The sequence below is a fragment of the Cheilinus undulatus genome, linkage group 22 (assembly GCF_018320785.1).
Source record: "Cheilinus undulatus linkage group 22, ASM1832078v1, whole genome shotgun sequence".
Classification (NCBI taxonomy): Eukaryota; Metazoa; Chordata; class Actinopteri; order Labriformes; family Labridae; genus Cheilinus; species Cheilinus undulatus.
The window spans coordinates 24,232,380-24,248,267 of NC_054886.1; the positions used below are offsets into that span (position 1 = coordinate 24,232,380).

Below are 15,888 nucleotides of genomic sequence, written 5' to 3' on the forward strand. Positions count from 1 at the left end.
AGGACCCAAAAGCTATTTCCAGTCGGTTGTGAATGTGCGGGGAGAAAATGGAAAGTAAAGGGTCCAAATTTTTTCTCAATACTTTTGGTTTTTTTGTTAAGAAAATTTAAACTTAATAGAATGTTTTTTCCTGAATTTTTCTGAATGTTCATTGTGAATTTACCGAAAATTTGAGGGATTTTTCCTGTAAACTTTTTAGGAAACTTTAAGTAATTTCCCTAAAAAGGTTTAAGAATTCACCCTCAATTTCAGGAATTTACTGCGGACATTTCCCAAGAAACCTTGTTAATATTCTCTGGGACTATTCCTGTAGGTATATCTGAAGGAATTTCACAAGAAACCAGGAACTTTTGAAAGTTTTCAACAGTAATTAAGACTTTTCACAAAACCTTTCAGCAGTCTTTACCAAAAGATTTCCAGGAATATCTTACAAATTTTCAGTAGAAACATTAAGGTATTTTCGGGAACCTTTCTGGGAACATTTCAGAATCTGTCTGGAATGTGTTAAAGATTTAGGAATTCCCTATGATACTTTTTGAAGAAATTTTGATTTTTTTTCTTTAGTCTCTTTGTTTTGCCCTGTTCTGTCTTCAGTCCAAACAGCTCCATGTTTAATAAAAAATATGATTAAAAAACATATCAGAAATTTTGGGTCAAAATTGCTCATTAAGGACTTGGTAGAGGGTCCTAAAGCAAGACCAGTCGAGAGCCATTGTGCTAAAACAAGATAAATAAAACTCTCCTTTATTACCCTGTCGATCCTGCCTAAGAGATGCACACTGCTGCGATAAAAACAGGCAAGCCTTCATTTGTCTATATTCTCTGTAGTGTTAGTTGCTCACACAGGCAGTCTGAAAGTCCTGGCTTGTTAACATGCATGTTACAATGAAATGTAGCTGTTACGCAGCAGTTACACAGCTACCATGCACTAAATTCCCACATACTTGAAGCACCTTCGCTAAATGAAGACTGTTGGATGCATTAAAATCTCCTGAATCTTAAAATTTAACTTCTGAGATCAGGTAGGTTATTAAAAAGATGTTTCTTATGTAAATATTAGCAAACAGTTTTAAAACCATTTGTGAAGCTGTGTTAGACAGAGAGGGTGAAAGCAGTGGGGTATGAGGGGTGTGACAGGAGGGCATGTAGAGCAGCTGATGTGGTTTGATGAGGGGCAGATGGTGGAGCGACTGCGTCACAGCACAGTAACACACTTGATTCGTCCTGACATCAGCAGCAGCTTGATGACTCAACAGAACAGCGACTCACTAAGAGCTCAGCTATTGGACAGTGAGGGTCAGGGGGTTGTCAAAAGAACCAATCAGACAGCTCGAGTGGGGAGGGACTGGACAGGACAGGAGGTGCTATCCCCCTACCTGGGGAGGCAGCGTCCCCATCCAGCAGGTTGTCGTCCTCGGTGGTGTGGAAGTCCATGATGACGCCGGCTCCATCCAGCAGCTCCTCGTCACTGCTGGCGCTGGCGATGCTGTTGTAGCTGTTCCTGCAGTAGCCTCTGTGGTACAGCTGCTCCGACTCCATTTAGCAACACGCCAGTGCCCTGGATCAGGGGGGAGGGAGGGAGGGAAGGAAGGAGTGGGGAGTGGTGGAGATATACACACCATGTTTGTGAGGAAGCTATATTAAAGAATCTACCAGGTGGAGTGAGTCTGACAGAAAAGATGATTAGTAGGGGGGAGTTATTAACATGCAGAGTATTACAGTCATACAGAAGCACAGACATACAGAAGCACAGAAGCGTTACTATAACAGACGAGTCATCGATTTACACTCATTTATAGTCCAGAAAAAGTTTACAGAGCAGTTTCTAAAAACAGAAAAATTTCAGCACAAGCAGCAAAAAAGTAGAACCAAAAGAGCCAAAGAAGGTGGAATGTGCCCACATAACAGAACTGGAGCACATTTTATTGAGAATGTTTCCATCTCATCCAAAAAAATCTTCTGTTTCAGCTCCTGCATTGCATGTCAATAAAACTCCAGCATCAGCAGTCAGCTCAATATCCCTCTTAGTTTTGTATTTAAATGACAAATTAATCTGTTTTTAAACATTTTTACCCCATTTTCACGCTGCTGTAGCCTGATAAATACCATGGTGTCCATTACCAGGCAGATAGCTGCCTTTGTAAAAGCTCCTTTTGTATCGTCTGATCTAGATTGGACTGCAAGGTCTTGCCTAATGTCACAGAGGTATACTGGTGGGGAAAACTTTAACTGTTTGGAGTAACAGACAAAGCAACATACAAAATCACTAGTGGCCAGCAAGGTGGAACAGTTAAAATCACATATCATGGTGGCTTTCTGTAAAAAAAAACAAAAAACAAACAAAAAACTAGTGCTGTTCATCGATTAAAAAAATGTATCAAGTTAATCACATCACTACGCTGTGATTAATCATGATTAATCACAGCATTTTGAAATAGCTTAAGTATATTTTCATGTTTTTATATTTTTAAAGGGTGTTGTTGTTAAGTGCTCTATTTTTATTCTTTTAATTCTATGTACAGCACATTGAAAGTTCTGATACCGCTATCAATACTTTCTACATTTTAGGGCAAAAACAAAATAAGGGCAAATATTTAAACTACAAGTGGTCTTAGCTGAGTAGTACTTGAGTTAAAAAGCTATGATTCAGTCTGCCACATCTATTGTATATCCCTCAAATATAAACACATATTTACTACTGCATTTATTGAAGTTTCTCATCAAAAAGTAAATTTCCCATTTTTACAATTGAACACATCATAACATACAGAATACAACAGTCTAATTTTCTGAGGTTACTTGAACGCACCAAATTTTCCGTCTTCAGCCCGTAAAGTTAGCTAATGAACTTTAATTTTGCAGATTCCACCGCAGATTTATACACTGGATTAATATTTTTAACAAACAGAACTTGCTCAAAGTTTTGGAGCACTCTTCAGCATTTATCTGAGCAGCTGAAGAAGAAAACTGTCCTGAAGCAGCTGGAGAGAGTGGTATGACCATGGCTTGGGCCTGTGTTGTTGTTAGCGTCTTTGCTAACATTAGCAAAGATGTGCTTTGCCCAAAGGTGGTACTTGAGACTCGTTGTGCTTTGGTGTAGAGACAGTTCATCACTGCAGTATGTACCCACAATTTTGGTTCTATCTTATCTAACATTCACCAGCTTTTTAAAAAGAAAAATTACCATTATGCAGACCTGGGTCTGTTTCCTCACTCATCACTGCTGGCTGTGTCTGACCTGCCTCTCACTAGTTCATCCCTAGGCATGTAAACATCCGCGCTGGAGGACTACAGGAACATGTTGTGGTTAGACTTAGTCATATGATTAAATTGCGTTATTATTTTTCTAACATGTTAAGGTTTCCAGATTAACCACAAGCGTTAAGGCGTTGACGTTATCAGCCCTGAAAAAACATGAAGTTGGTTTGCAGAATGTAGCAAATACTAACAGCGCTATGACAACGCAAACCTTCAGCCGTTCTTGCTGGTGAATGTTCACGTTCGTGCTGTATCAAATATAACCTTGCACAATACAAGTAAATTGATTATTTTTTTCTGGTACTGTCTGACTTTACTCCCTAATACCTTGTGGACAGAAATGTCCCATTTACTCCCATTATAACATTGCTATCTCTTTGCCATTGCAGAATAAAACCATGAATTCTGCTATGTCACTGATTCATTTTGGAGAAAAACATTGAAATGTATCTATTAATTTGTTTTTAAATAACTCGTTTTCTGTTTTTTTTTTTTTGTTTGTTTGTTTGTTTGTTGACTTCTTGTAGCCAAACTGGCATTTGAAGGGTTAAAATTCAGTTATTTAGTTGTTTTGGACTGGACTGTTGATGAAAAGAATTAATAAAAAGATTGGAAAAAATATCTTGCTACAAATGGCTTATTAGAGTAGTGAGGTGGAATGATACCAGATGGTTAAGTTACTCTTGATAAATACACTATTTTACATTGTGTATGGCACTCTAAAAGATACAATTTTAATCCATAACATATCACAATCAGATTAAATATCGTATGGGTAGTAGGGCTGGACGATTATGGCAAAAATAATAATCGCGATAAGTTCGATTGATACTGAAATCACAATCAATAAACACTATTATTCATTGATTTCAAAACTTGAGTATTTATTGAACCACAACTTAAAAGAACAAAGAAAAATGAATTAGTAACAAGTAAAATAATAGTAATATATTAAATAATAGCAATAAAAAAAAAAAAAAAAAAAACCCAATCTACATGCACTCCTGTAAAACTTGCAAAATTTGCAACATGCAAATTGTCCTACCATGTCCTACCCTTCTTCTCAACCAAAGGCTGCTGTTCTGTCATGTTTTTAATCGCTCACTCCTCGTATTATTGATCCACATACGTCATACGTTTGCTGCAGCTGCACACGCAACACAGGTGCATTCATGGTGCTATTTCAGGGTAGGAACTTGCATACATGCCCCGCCATGCGGCACATTAATCGTTTTTCTTCTATTATTACGTTTTTATAATCGTGAGAAGCCAAAATAGGAACCACGATCAAATTTCGATTAATCGTCCAGCCCTAATGGATAGCATACACAGGCTGATAGAGAAGTCATAGCCTAATAAAGCACTGTGTCGGTAGAGTCATTGTCTTTTGACTGCAGGTTCTCTTCATGCTCAGGTGTTTTTACATTCAGAGACCAAACACTGTTAACGTGGATATTCGATTAGAAGAATTACAGAATAAAATCCAGCAGAAACAATCAACCATTTTAGCCACCTGACAGCTGACTGACGATCAGCTGACACTGTCATCACAAACTAATGCCGCTTCACATGATGTTGCAGAGGGATGGATGTCTCAAGTCTCTTGAGACATGTTCCTCTGTCCCCAGCTTCATTCCCTTCAGTCTCGCCATGATTCTCTGGTGGGAGGGACTAAAAGCCAAGGAAAAGACCAAAGTCACAGACTGTGCACACAACTTTAGCAACATAAAATGACTCCCATGTATGTGGGAGTCCAGTTACTCTGGTGCCAAAGTTTAGCCGCCTATCTGTGCGTACCCCATGTAATAATTTGTATTTAATTTGACTACTGCCCTCATCCCAGAAGCTATCTTTATTACCCCACATGGTGTCAGGGTTTATGGTTGGAGAGGGAGGGTTCATGTGAAAAACATGAATGAAATGTGTTTGAACCTCTGAGTGAAAGACAAGCTGAAGGAAGTGTCAGTTTGTCAGTGTGAACACAAAGCTGACAACAAAAAACCCAAATGCAGTTTGACTACACAATACTTCACAATATATCTAGTTAGGAAATATTTGATATCAATGATACTTATGATAAACATAATGTGTATTTTACCTTAAAGTGTATTTGAAGATGTGTCACAGAAAGAAGTATTCTTAGTAAGTTGTATTTTTTGCAAAGTGCAAAATCCATCCCAGAAAATGTCTATTTTCATTTCTGCCCCAACAGTCACTTTTCTGCCAACACTCTTGGCACCAGTGAATTTTCTCCATCCAAAGCTATCTAGTTTAATTTTAGAGAATATTATATCAGTCAAGCTTTAATGTAGATGACCTTGAATGATCAGACAGAAATACTGAAACCACTGGAGCACAGGATGAAGGCAGATGAAGTACAAGGAAGAAGGAGTGAGCTGAGGAAATGATGACACAAAGCTGATTAATTACTGCCGTTTAAGATGAATGTGGCTGTCAACAGCAGCCTGAGAGGGAGAGGAGATGTTTGATGATGATGAAGACGAGCCAAAGTGAAACTCGTGAGCCACATCAGGGTGATGAGCTGGTATAACTGGGAAATTATGTGAAGTACTTGACCAAAGATACAAGGAGTTGAAGGAAAAAAGTTAGTTCTTTGTCTTTTACTTTAATTTTACTAAGACTTTTTTTAAAAATGACCTTTTTTTTAAAAACACTCTGCTCTGTTCTGCTGCCAGCCCTGTAGTGTATTTATTTATAGACTGAGGGATTAAAAGGACACATGACACCCTACCTACAGTGACAGGATTATTGCCATAATAATAATACACAAATTGTGCCCCCCTGTGGAACACATAGAAACTGCACCAGTATCTGTGACCACAAATGTGATTCAGACTGTGACAGATGTGGCCTAAAATGCTGCCCATCAGGATAAGAACAATGACTCCAGAAAATTAATCATTAACCTGAAGATATCTGAAGGCATAGTTGCCTTTAGACATGATGAGTCACAAAGTATTGAAGAAAAGAGAGAAAGAGTACAGAAGAGAAGGATGGCCTGCTAGTGTAGACCGATCTGCAATAATCCGTCACGCTCTGACAGGCGGCTCAATATCCCTTTATATCTCTGTGAAAGACAAAGACCTGAGTTTAATACATTTTTGAGTGGTGGTGAGATCAGCCTAAATGGTAACGAATTTCTTTTTCATTTTGATTTTTTGCCTTGATTTCTGTCCCCCCTGTGCAGTGACTGAGGTGACATTCAGCAAAAGCCACAGAAAAAAAGGGAGAGGAAAAGAAAAGCTGGTGTCTGTTTGATTGACTGTAAATTATGAAAAATGACTTTTTGTGCCAAATGTGGATATATGCTTGTTTATACAGCAGCCCTGAAAGACAACTGCTAAAAGTTAAACAGCATTCAATTGACAGCAAAGTATTTTATAAAACACAAAAATATTCTGTGAAACAAACACATTTCATGTAACTCAAAAAAATCTGATGAAACACAAAATATCACAACATGCAAATACATATAAATGAAAAACAAACAAATTTGATGAAACACAACAGATGTGACACGCAAAGATTGTGATTATAAATGTCATGAAACACAAAAACAAGCAAGATTTGATGTAAAGAAAAAACATGTCCTGAAACAAAATGTTTTTGTGAAAGGCAAAAAAATTGTTGTTTAAAACATGTAATGAATTAAAAAAAAAATAATTGATGAAACATCAAATATGTCATGGCATGCAAGGACATTTGATGAAAACAAAACAGTTTCATGAAACTCGAAAAAGGTTTAATGAAATGCAAAAACAATTAGGCTAATGACACACTTTTCAAAAAACACGCCAAGATTTCATGAAACACAAAAAAGATGTAATGAAATGCAAAATAGTTCACGCAACGCAAAAACTTTCAGAAACTTTCCATGAAACAGAAAAAAATTTGAAAAATGAAAAAATTCTATGTAACACAAAAATATTTCACAGAACACAAAAATATTTAAAGAAACATTAAACATACCAGGAAAACCAAATCATTATGTAAAGTCTTAAAAAAATTACAGGAAACACAAAAGCATTTCATGTATCACAAAAGATTTGATACATTCTGTGAAACATGCTACGAAACGAGTAAATATTCCACAAAACTTGAAAAAAACATGAAAGCATTTCAAGAAACACAAAAATGTTACATGAAAAATTAAACATATAGGAAGTGCAAAAACATTACTTGAAGCGCAAAAAGATTCGAAACATTCCGTGGAACATGAGACCACACCAATAAAATATGTATATAGCCTATATTCCAAGATGCGAAAAAAAAAACCAAACAAAAAAAACATGAAACATTCCAAGAAACACAAAAATGTTACATGAAACGCAAAAATATTTCAGAAAGTGCAAAAAAAGATTACGAAACATTGTGTGAAAAACCAAAACATTCCAGGGAATGTGAAAACATGCCTAGAAATGAAAAAGAAACATGAAAACGTTCCAAGACACATGAAACAATACATGACACGCAAAAACATCACAGAAAAAAAACAACAACAACAACAAAAAAACCTTTTCATGATCAAAAGATTTTCAAACATTCTGTGAAACACCACAAAATGTAGGCCTAACACACTCCATGAGACGTAAAAATTCCATGAAACACACAAATATTCCAAGAAATATGAAAAAATTCAGGGAAACAACAAAACATTTCATGGAAATAAAAAAAATACACGAAACGCTCATGAAACCCGCATTCAGTGAAACCTTAAAATATTCCAGAAAATGTGAACACACTCCAGAAAATGCAAAAATATTCAAAATAAATAAATAAATAAATCCACGAAACATTCCACAAATCAAGAAAACATTCCACTAAACAAAAAAAATCCATGAAACAAAAAAATATTTAAAGAAACACAAAAATACTTAAAGTTGCATTTCACATGATGAGTAACAATCCTAGCAAATGATGGGAAAGCTACATTACAGCTTAGACGCGGCAATTTATCATCACTGTGGGATAAAATTAGTTAAAGAAAAAAATAATTGTTGACTATTGAGAGAGAGAGAGAACATTTACTTTGTCAACTAATCACAAAGATCCCTAGATCCTGTAGCATGTTTATATAAATATTTCAGTTTGTAACATATTAGTCAGGTAGGTTTAGTTCATTTAAAAAGAGCAGGCAACATGTCACTGCTCCAAACTATAAAGTAGAATGGACACAGCAGCAGCATCAATTTTACTGATATGGTGATGGCCAGTGAGGGATAGTCATTTTAAAACAAATCTGTTAAATTACTGTGTTACATCCTGAGGAAAGAACTCACTACATTACTGGATTACCAAAAACATCAACATTTGAGTACTTTTGTGTTAACCAAAGTTAAAACTCTTTAACTGCTCCACAAACTGGTGGTGCATAACGTACTTTGCATCAGCCTTTGGACATGTGGACTCTGTTGTCACTCTACAGCCTAGTTTACAGCCCACAATCTTAAATTCTACATCCTGATAAAAGTCTGAATACAAATTGAGCAGAGGCATACAGGATTATACGAAGGTTGTGCGTTAGACTTCCCCATTGGAGCAGCTGCACAGCTGATTCAATGAAAACAATACAATGAGCTTCTGAACTCATGTGTCAACATGATGTTCTTGTCCCTTTTGTCCAAAAAAATCAACATAAAGGGGACAATTCCAAAGTATAATCCTGTCCTCTCTGCCATCTCACTAGCACAATAAGCTAGCAATGTGCGAACAGACAGATTTGTTTACCTGCCGCTGGCACACACTTACGTGCGATAGGAGAGAAACAGAAACAGTGTAGATGTTTTATGGAACTTTTTTTTTTTCTATCTTGAAGTTTAATGATAAGCATAAACCAAATAATTATCCCATAAACTTTCCAAGGATCATTTTTGAGATGTGTACCGACCAGGACAATGCAGCTATAATAAACAGATCTTTATGCCAATCTGTACTGCCTTTGTTACTATTTTCTTTTCATTGATATTAATTTATTAAGCCTGATTCCAATACATATTCTTATATTTAAAAACATATTTTAATGCATCAGTATGGACTGTCCAGCTCCCCATGTGCAGTCAAAGTCACTCACCTCTGACTAATCAATGTGGACACTGTGATGATAGCAAAAACCCCTGCCTGGCACAAGCACTATCATGAACAAAAGTCTTCTCTAAACACTTATGAAGACCATGATCCTCTCTAGTGCAAATGGTTGAATGTGAATTAAATAGGAAAGAGAAACTTTCCCCACCACTAGCATCACATTTGATCCACTATGAGACAGGACTTCCCTTTGAGCACAATCGAATCAGCGCAACAGGAAATTCAATTTAGCTTGTTTGCAGAGTAAATGTCAAGGTGGAGCTCATGTGATAATGTCTTTTTTCACTGACTTTTTTTTTTTATCTTGAATTGTAATGACTTGGAACAAAAACAGAATACCTCTAACTTTATAGAATTTTAATAAATCAACACAAACTTTATTTCTTCTCTAGCCCTCTAGGAAATTTAAGGTGTGGGGTTGGGCTGGAATGATGTGTGAACCCAGCTGGAAGTATTTAGAATGATCAAGAGGAGGTGATTATTTTCTTCAATGACCAGCATGTGCATGTAATGAAGCTTCCTCATTAGATCTTCTAATCACCATTATACATGTTCATACATGTATTAATAAAAAGGCACTCTGGTATCAGAACCAGGAAGGAAAAAAAGAATTGAAACATTTCTAATTAAAAACTCCACTATTTTGCATTGAAAACGGTTTCATTTTTGGATATTTTTAATGTCTCAAACTAACAGTTGTTGACTTCCTGTGGGGTACAAAACTAATTTTTGTTGTTTTTGAAAAAATAAGGAACTTTGAGAGAGAGAATACTATGACATGAACGTTATCACAGAAAAGGGAACTTAACTTGTATTAAAAAATAAACAACAGCACAGTAAGAGGGTAAAAATGTGCAGATGACCTCTCCACTGGGCTTATGGAGCCAGTGCAGTCTGCTAGCTAGTAATCAGATTCTTAAGTCATTACATCTGTATTACTGACAGTTTAACAATTAAGATCAAACTCATTTAACATGGTTAAATACAGATATAAGGTATGTGATGTCACTTCCTGACAGGAGGGAAAGTCTGAACAGACACTCAAATACACCTGTAACTTTGTTTATTACCTCCATCAAGGAGGTTTTGTGATTGGCAGGGTTAGTTAGTTAGTTTGTTAGCAACATAACTAAAAAGGTTATGGACATATTTTGATGAAATTTTCAGGAAATGTCAGAAATGGCATAAAGAAGAACTGATTAGATTTGAAGAGTGATCTGGATCACCATCTGGATCCAGGAATTTTTCAGAGGATTCTTTACTATTGGGAGATAGGGCTAATGGTGGAGGTCTGCTATGCTATGATATTGATCCCTGTTTAGAAAAAGTCATCATTTTTATGTTGACCTTGCTGGCCACTGGATTTCAGCTTCTAATAACCAAGCACGCTGGGTCAGGACACCTATCATACATTACCTATTGGCCAAGAAATAATGTAAATGGATTTTGAACATTTTGATTTATTTATTTTTTAATAGAAAAAGCACCTATATTTACATGTATTACATGGAGACATAATGTAAAAAGTGTTCTGAAGCCACCAAGTGGGCTATATAATTTTCAGGAAATTACTTGATAATTTATTAAAAATTCTAAAAGGTTTTTATGAACATTTTCCAGAGGAAAAACATCTTTTTATCCCTAAATTTAAGGTACGGTTAGTGTTTTGGGAAGGCAGGGCTGGCACCGTTTGGTTCAAGTACTTGGATGGATTGCTCTAATCAAAATGGAAATTGTGGACCTTCTCCTGTTAGGAGCTGACTCGAAAGTGTCCTTCCATCTAGTTTGTACATACCTAAGCTCCAAAATGTAACATTTCCATATGCTAATTTCTTGTACTGGCAGAAAAACTGTCTTGAATCAAATCAGAGTCATGTCAAACTTTGCGATGTACATAAATATCCTGTCTTTAGTGACAGAATTGATTTATCGTCATCAATCCACGATGAAAGCAGTGATTCTCCTCTTGCCACGATTGCTGGCTGAAGATTATTTCTATAAAGTATAATTCAGTTATGAATAGAAATGTAATAACGCTCTGCTGCCACCCATATTGAATCTATGGTGGCATGTATAAAATGTTTAGTCATAAAACAGTTTAATATTAGAAGAGTTGTACAACTGAGCCTGACTGATGAGCCACTTTGATAAATCTAGCCATCTTTTCTTCTCTTCTGTTGGTGACATTTCAGAGCTATAATTAAGTCTGTTATGTATGTGTTCATGTTTCCTCTCATTCTTTTCAGCAACAATCAAACCAGCAATTACACCAGTGTGTTGATTTTTGAGGAGCTACCGCTCACATCCATGCAGCCGTTAGAAGATAAGCTGAGTGAGGAGGATGCTCAGCGCTGAGAGAACACAATGTTACTGCCTTATCTTTCTAATGCCAGTCATTATGGAGGTGACTGTTGATGGAAGATGACTCAGCAATTTCTGGCCTCTCCTTAACAGACAGACTCACACTTCCCTCAGACACAGGAGCAATCTGAACCACAGACATCACTTACATCAGGTACACTAATGTTCAACAAGTTAAACATTGTCATGAAATACATTTAGCTTCATATTAAGTCATTAAAAATATTCAGAGTTAAAAGTTGCTCATTTACAAGGAAAAATTCAAAATTTCATAAAAAAGTGAATATTCTCTGACATTATGGAGTTATAAATTTGAATGTTGTGTTACAAGGAAACTAAATCTGACATCCCCTGTATCAGCACCACTGCTGGATGTTTCTTTTACAAACCAACACAAGACAAACACAGACCAAACCAGAGCTATATGATATTTTAATAATGCTTTAAAGGATTTCCTTCAGACTATGCACAAATGTCCACTCTGACTCAAAAATGAACTTGATTTTGGAGGTCACAGTTCAAAGCATCTAGGTTTCATGTCCATCCCTTACCTTGGAAAACAATATCTCAAAAATGCTTTGAAGGGTTTTCATCCAACTTTGCCCAAATGTCTAACCTTGCAGAGCAGATGGATTTGCCAGACTTCATGTCCGTCATCAAGCAAATCCATCTTGCAAAGCTCCAATCTACAACATCTTTGCTGAACCAAAACAGTTTGGACCAATCAGCATCATTTGAGGAGAATGAGGAGGTAGCTATGGGTGGTGTTTGGCAGCAACAACAAATTGACGAAATTGATAATTACAAGTGTTTGCAACAAATTTATGTATCGATTCGTTGTGTCCCGTGATTACGGCATCACTTGGCGTGCCGTGGAGCTGTTTATGTCACACACAGACAGCTGATAAACTTCACTTTCACTTAGTTTAGTACTTCTCTGATTATAATCTGATGATTACCGGAAAAATTGAGTAGATACATTCATCATCAACCATGTCTCATGATGGACTGCACAGTGTTCATTTAATCCCTGATATTTGCCGCACTTTGTGTTCTAAATTTTAACAGGAGAGAGTAAGGAAAAGCGTGAGCCACAGTCACTGGGCGAGAGGAGCAGTTGGGTGTGTGGGTCTGTGTGTGTGTTACAGAGAGGAGAGATAGTTTGTGTGTCCGTCAGTGAGTGCGGGTCAGTCTGACAACAAGCATGAACGAACTAACGTTAGCTTGTTGAATAAGTGAGTGACAAATGTTTATAAGTGATCATAATATCAAAAACTTTGATAAGCTGAGGCTGATCTGTGGCTCATCTGGGATGAAATTATTGCAAAAGACTTAGCCTAATAAAAGCAGTATCCCGCTATAACAGTTTTTCATTCAAATCATATCCCCAGGCTGTTGTCATTAGTATGATCTTAAAGTGTTTATGTTTGTAAGGTGTGAGGCATGGTAAAAACATAAAAAAATCAATTTTCAAATGTTTTTTTATCATTTTTTTGTGTGTGTTTATTTTATGGCATGTTCAAGTTATTTAATTCAACAGAACTCAAAAAATGTTGTTTTTAAGAATATAGACATTTAAACCAACATTATTTTGACATCTTTGGAATGTCCATGTTCAATTTTAAATTTACCCCCCCCCCCCCCCCCCATGACAAAAAAGCATTCCATTCATGGATGATTGAAATCATCGTTTGTTGCAGCCCTTTTGTACTGTCAGCTAATAGCAATGGCTGCCTACAGTGTAGCAGTTGGGCGGCACTTTAATCTTTAATCAGACCTCGACAACCCTGTCAAAGCTTCTTTTAGAGAAGTCCGTTTTGCACTCCTAATATGTTTTGGCATGAATTTAAGCCATTTACAACCCTTTGAGGTTCAAACACTACGGCGGCACTAGCCTGGTTAGCACTGGAGCTGCGTAGGTCTGCTACTTCATGTTGTCTTGTTTCTCTGATTGGCCCGTCATGAATGTGACGGACAGAATGTTTGAGAATTTTGAGAAAAGTCTCAACCTTCCCAAACACTTAGTTAGGGAGATTTCCCAGATGAATGTGAAATATGTCCATGCAGTGGTTGTATGAAACAGTCTATCTAGCAAGTCAGGTTACCACATGTCCACTCTGGGTCAAGAATTAACCGGTCATAAGTCAGAGTCATTGGACCTCAAAGTCATACTACCACATAGCCCAACCCCTTCCTTCTTCTTTACCCATGGTCGTGCTCTCATTCCCTGGCAACTGTACCCCTAATGCAGGAATACTAAACCATTCCCTAGGAGGAAGTTCTACTTTAATCAGTGATGGCATTTTTTAGACATTTGCTGATTGAATTTGATCAGATTTCCAAGATTAGCCCAGGAATTAAACAAACAGTTTTTGGTAATCAGAAATATCAATACAGGGCACATTGTGGTTACAATTTCTACAAAGTTCAACACTGGCATAGTACCTCATAAAAACATTTAAGCTACATCATAATAGGAAACATTAACTTTTTAAATAATGGAATGTAAAGGATGGGGTAAAAATATTTAGTTACACACAGTCTTCACTTTATGATGGGTAACTTTAGGGTACCACTTTCCAATCCTGACTGTGACAAATGCAGAAACACAATGCAATCCCCTCTGAGTTTCTTTCCCTGATAGGGAAACAAAGGCTTCAGGTCCTGCCAAGCTATAATATCGAGCAACCAGTACAAACACAATATCAAACCACCTTAGCAACTGGTAAACTCATGTATTTAAACAACATAACCCCAATACAGAGAGGCTGCTCAGCATCATCACAATCTACTACTGAACGTTAAGCTAAGCCAAAGTCAGAGAAGGGGAGTTCCTTTAGCGACATAATATGACATGATACTGAAAAAATGACTGATTTTAGCAGCGCCACTAAGAAAGGGCTCTCTATATTTGTGCCTTTTTCTGTTTTTAAAGTGTTCAAAAACAAGGATTACCAATTAAAAACCCTCATCAGGCAAGGTCTAGAATTAATGTAAAAAAAAATCACTTCCACGATGCTCTTTGAAAGTCAGAGTAGGATGGAAACCTGGAATCCACATGATGTAAATAACATTATCAGTCATGCTGCTAACATGCGGCTGTCTCGAGGGGAGATGCTGCTGAAAAAAATAAACCAGGCCTGTGTGACACTGGAAGTTTCTCTTTTGCAAAGAGAATGATGAGATGAATAATAGATGTCTTGAAAGAATAAATGATATTCTGTTGTTCATGAATCCTTCAATGTGAGTGTGTTTGTGCTATCAGTGAGGCTTTGTCAGATATCAATTTCCCTCCAGCCCACGCTGGTCTGAATGGATTATTTTCCAAGGGAGACAGCAGGAGATGCATAAAAATGGAGTCTAATTCAAATCTAACAGATGAGTGAAAATAGCCAGTTTGGCTAAAATCACAACAAAATATTAAAGATATTATAGAAATCATTAGATCATTTCTCAAATCTTATTTTTCCATATAGATACTAATTCTGAAGCCTAGACTTGAACCTAGACTTATGAGAATGTCAGGATGAGGAAGATGAATGCATAAATAGGACCCATGTTCATGAGTGAACCTCATGAGGTCATGAGAAACAGAATGGAGGCAGAAACTCCAGACAGACATAACCCAATCAGGAGTTCCCTCTGATTAAACCAACAGTGAAATCTAATAAGGAGTGTTACAGCAATGCCTCAAGCTTGACCTGGAAAAAGACAGCCAGCTTATCATAAATCATTAATCTCCAATACAGCAGTGAGAGCACAAAGACGTAAAATTAGGGAAACATTAACTTGGTCGTGTTTAACATTAACAATCCTTGTAAATTTAAAGACAACTTCTCTACTAGCACTAAAATGGTTTGTCTGTCAACAAGAAATAAACCTTGAAAAGCTATTCATAGCCAAAAAGCCAGATTCATGAAGTGGCTGTTTTTTCAAAGTAAAGCTATAGGCTCGTAAAACGTTGCACAGCACAACAAATTGAGAACAGTATAAAAATAGGTCCAAGATTGATCAGCAACTGGTAGATATACAGAAAGGGAAAAGTCTGCAGCTGCATGTCTCCTTTGACACACTTATTTTACATCGCCGTCTCACGTTAGCTTTACAATGAAAATATAAGCTGTCCAAACTTAACGTGGTTCAAGGAGGACAGCTGTTCTCTGT

General features: G+C 36.8%; 1 protein-coding gene across 4 annotated transcripts in view; it reads right to left on the minus strand.

The window, feature by feature from the left end:
- clcn3 (chloride channel 3) overlaps nt 1-15,888 on the minus strand; it is a 59,180-nt gene that overhangs the window by 40,912 nt on the left and 2,380 nt on the right. For 3 of the 4 annotated variants that reach the window (XM_041779541.1, XM_041779544.1, XM_041779545.1), the window contains exon 2: nt 1,377-1,558. The exons of the other annotated variant lie outside the window; for it this stretch is intronic. In XM_041779541.1, coding sequence (XP_041635475.1) covers nt 1,377-1,539 — 163 coding nt within the window. In that variant the 5' untranslated portion in view covers nt 1,540-1,558. The remainder of the gene's footprint in view (nt 1-1,376; nt 1,559-15,888) is intronic. 4 annotated transcript variants of the gene reach the window in all.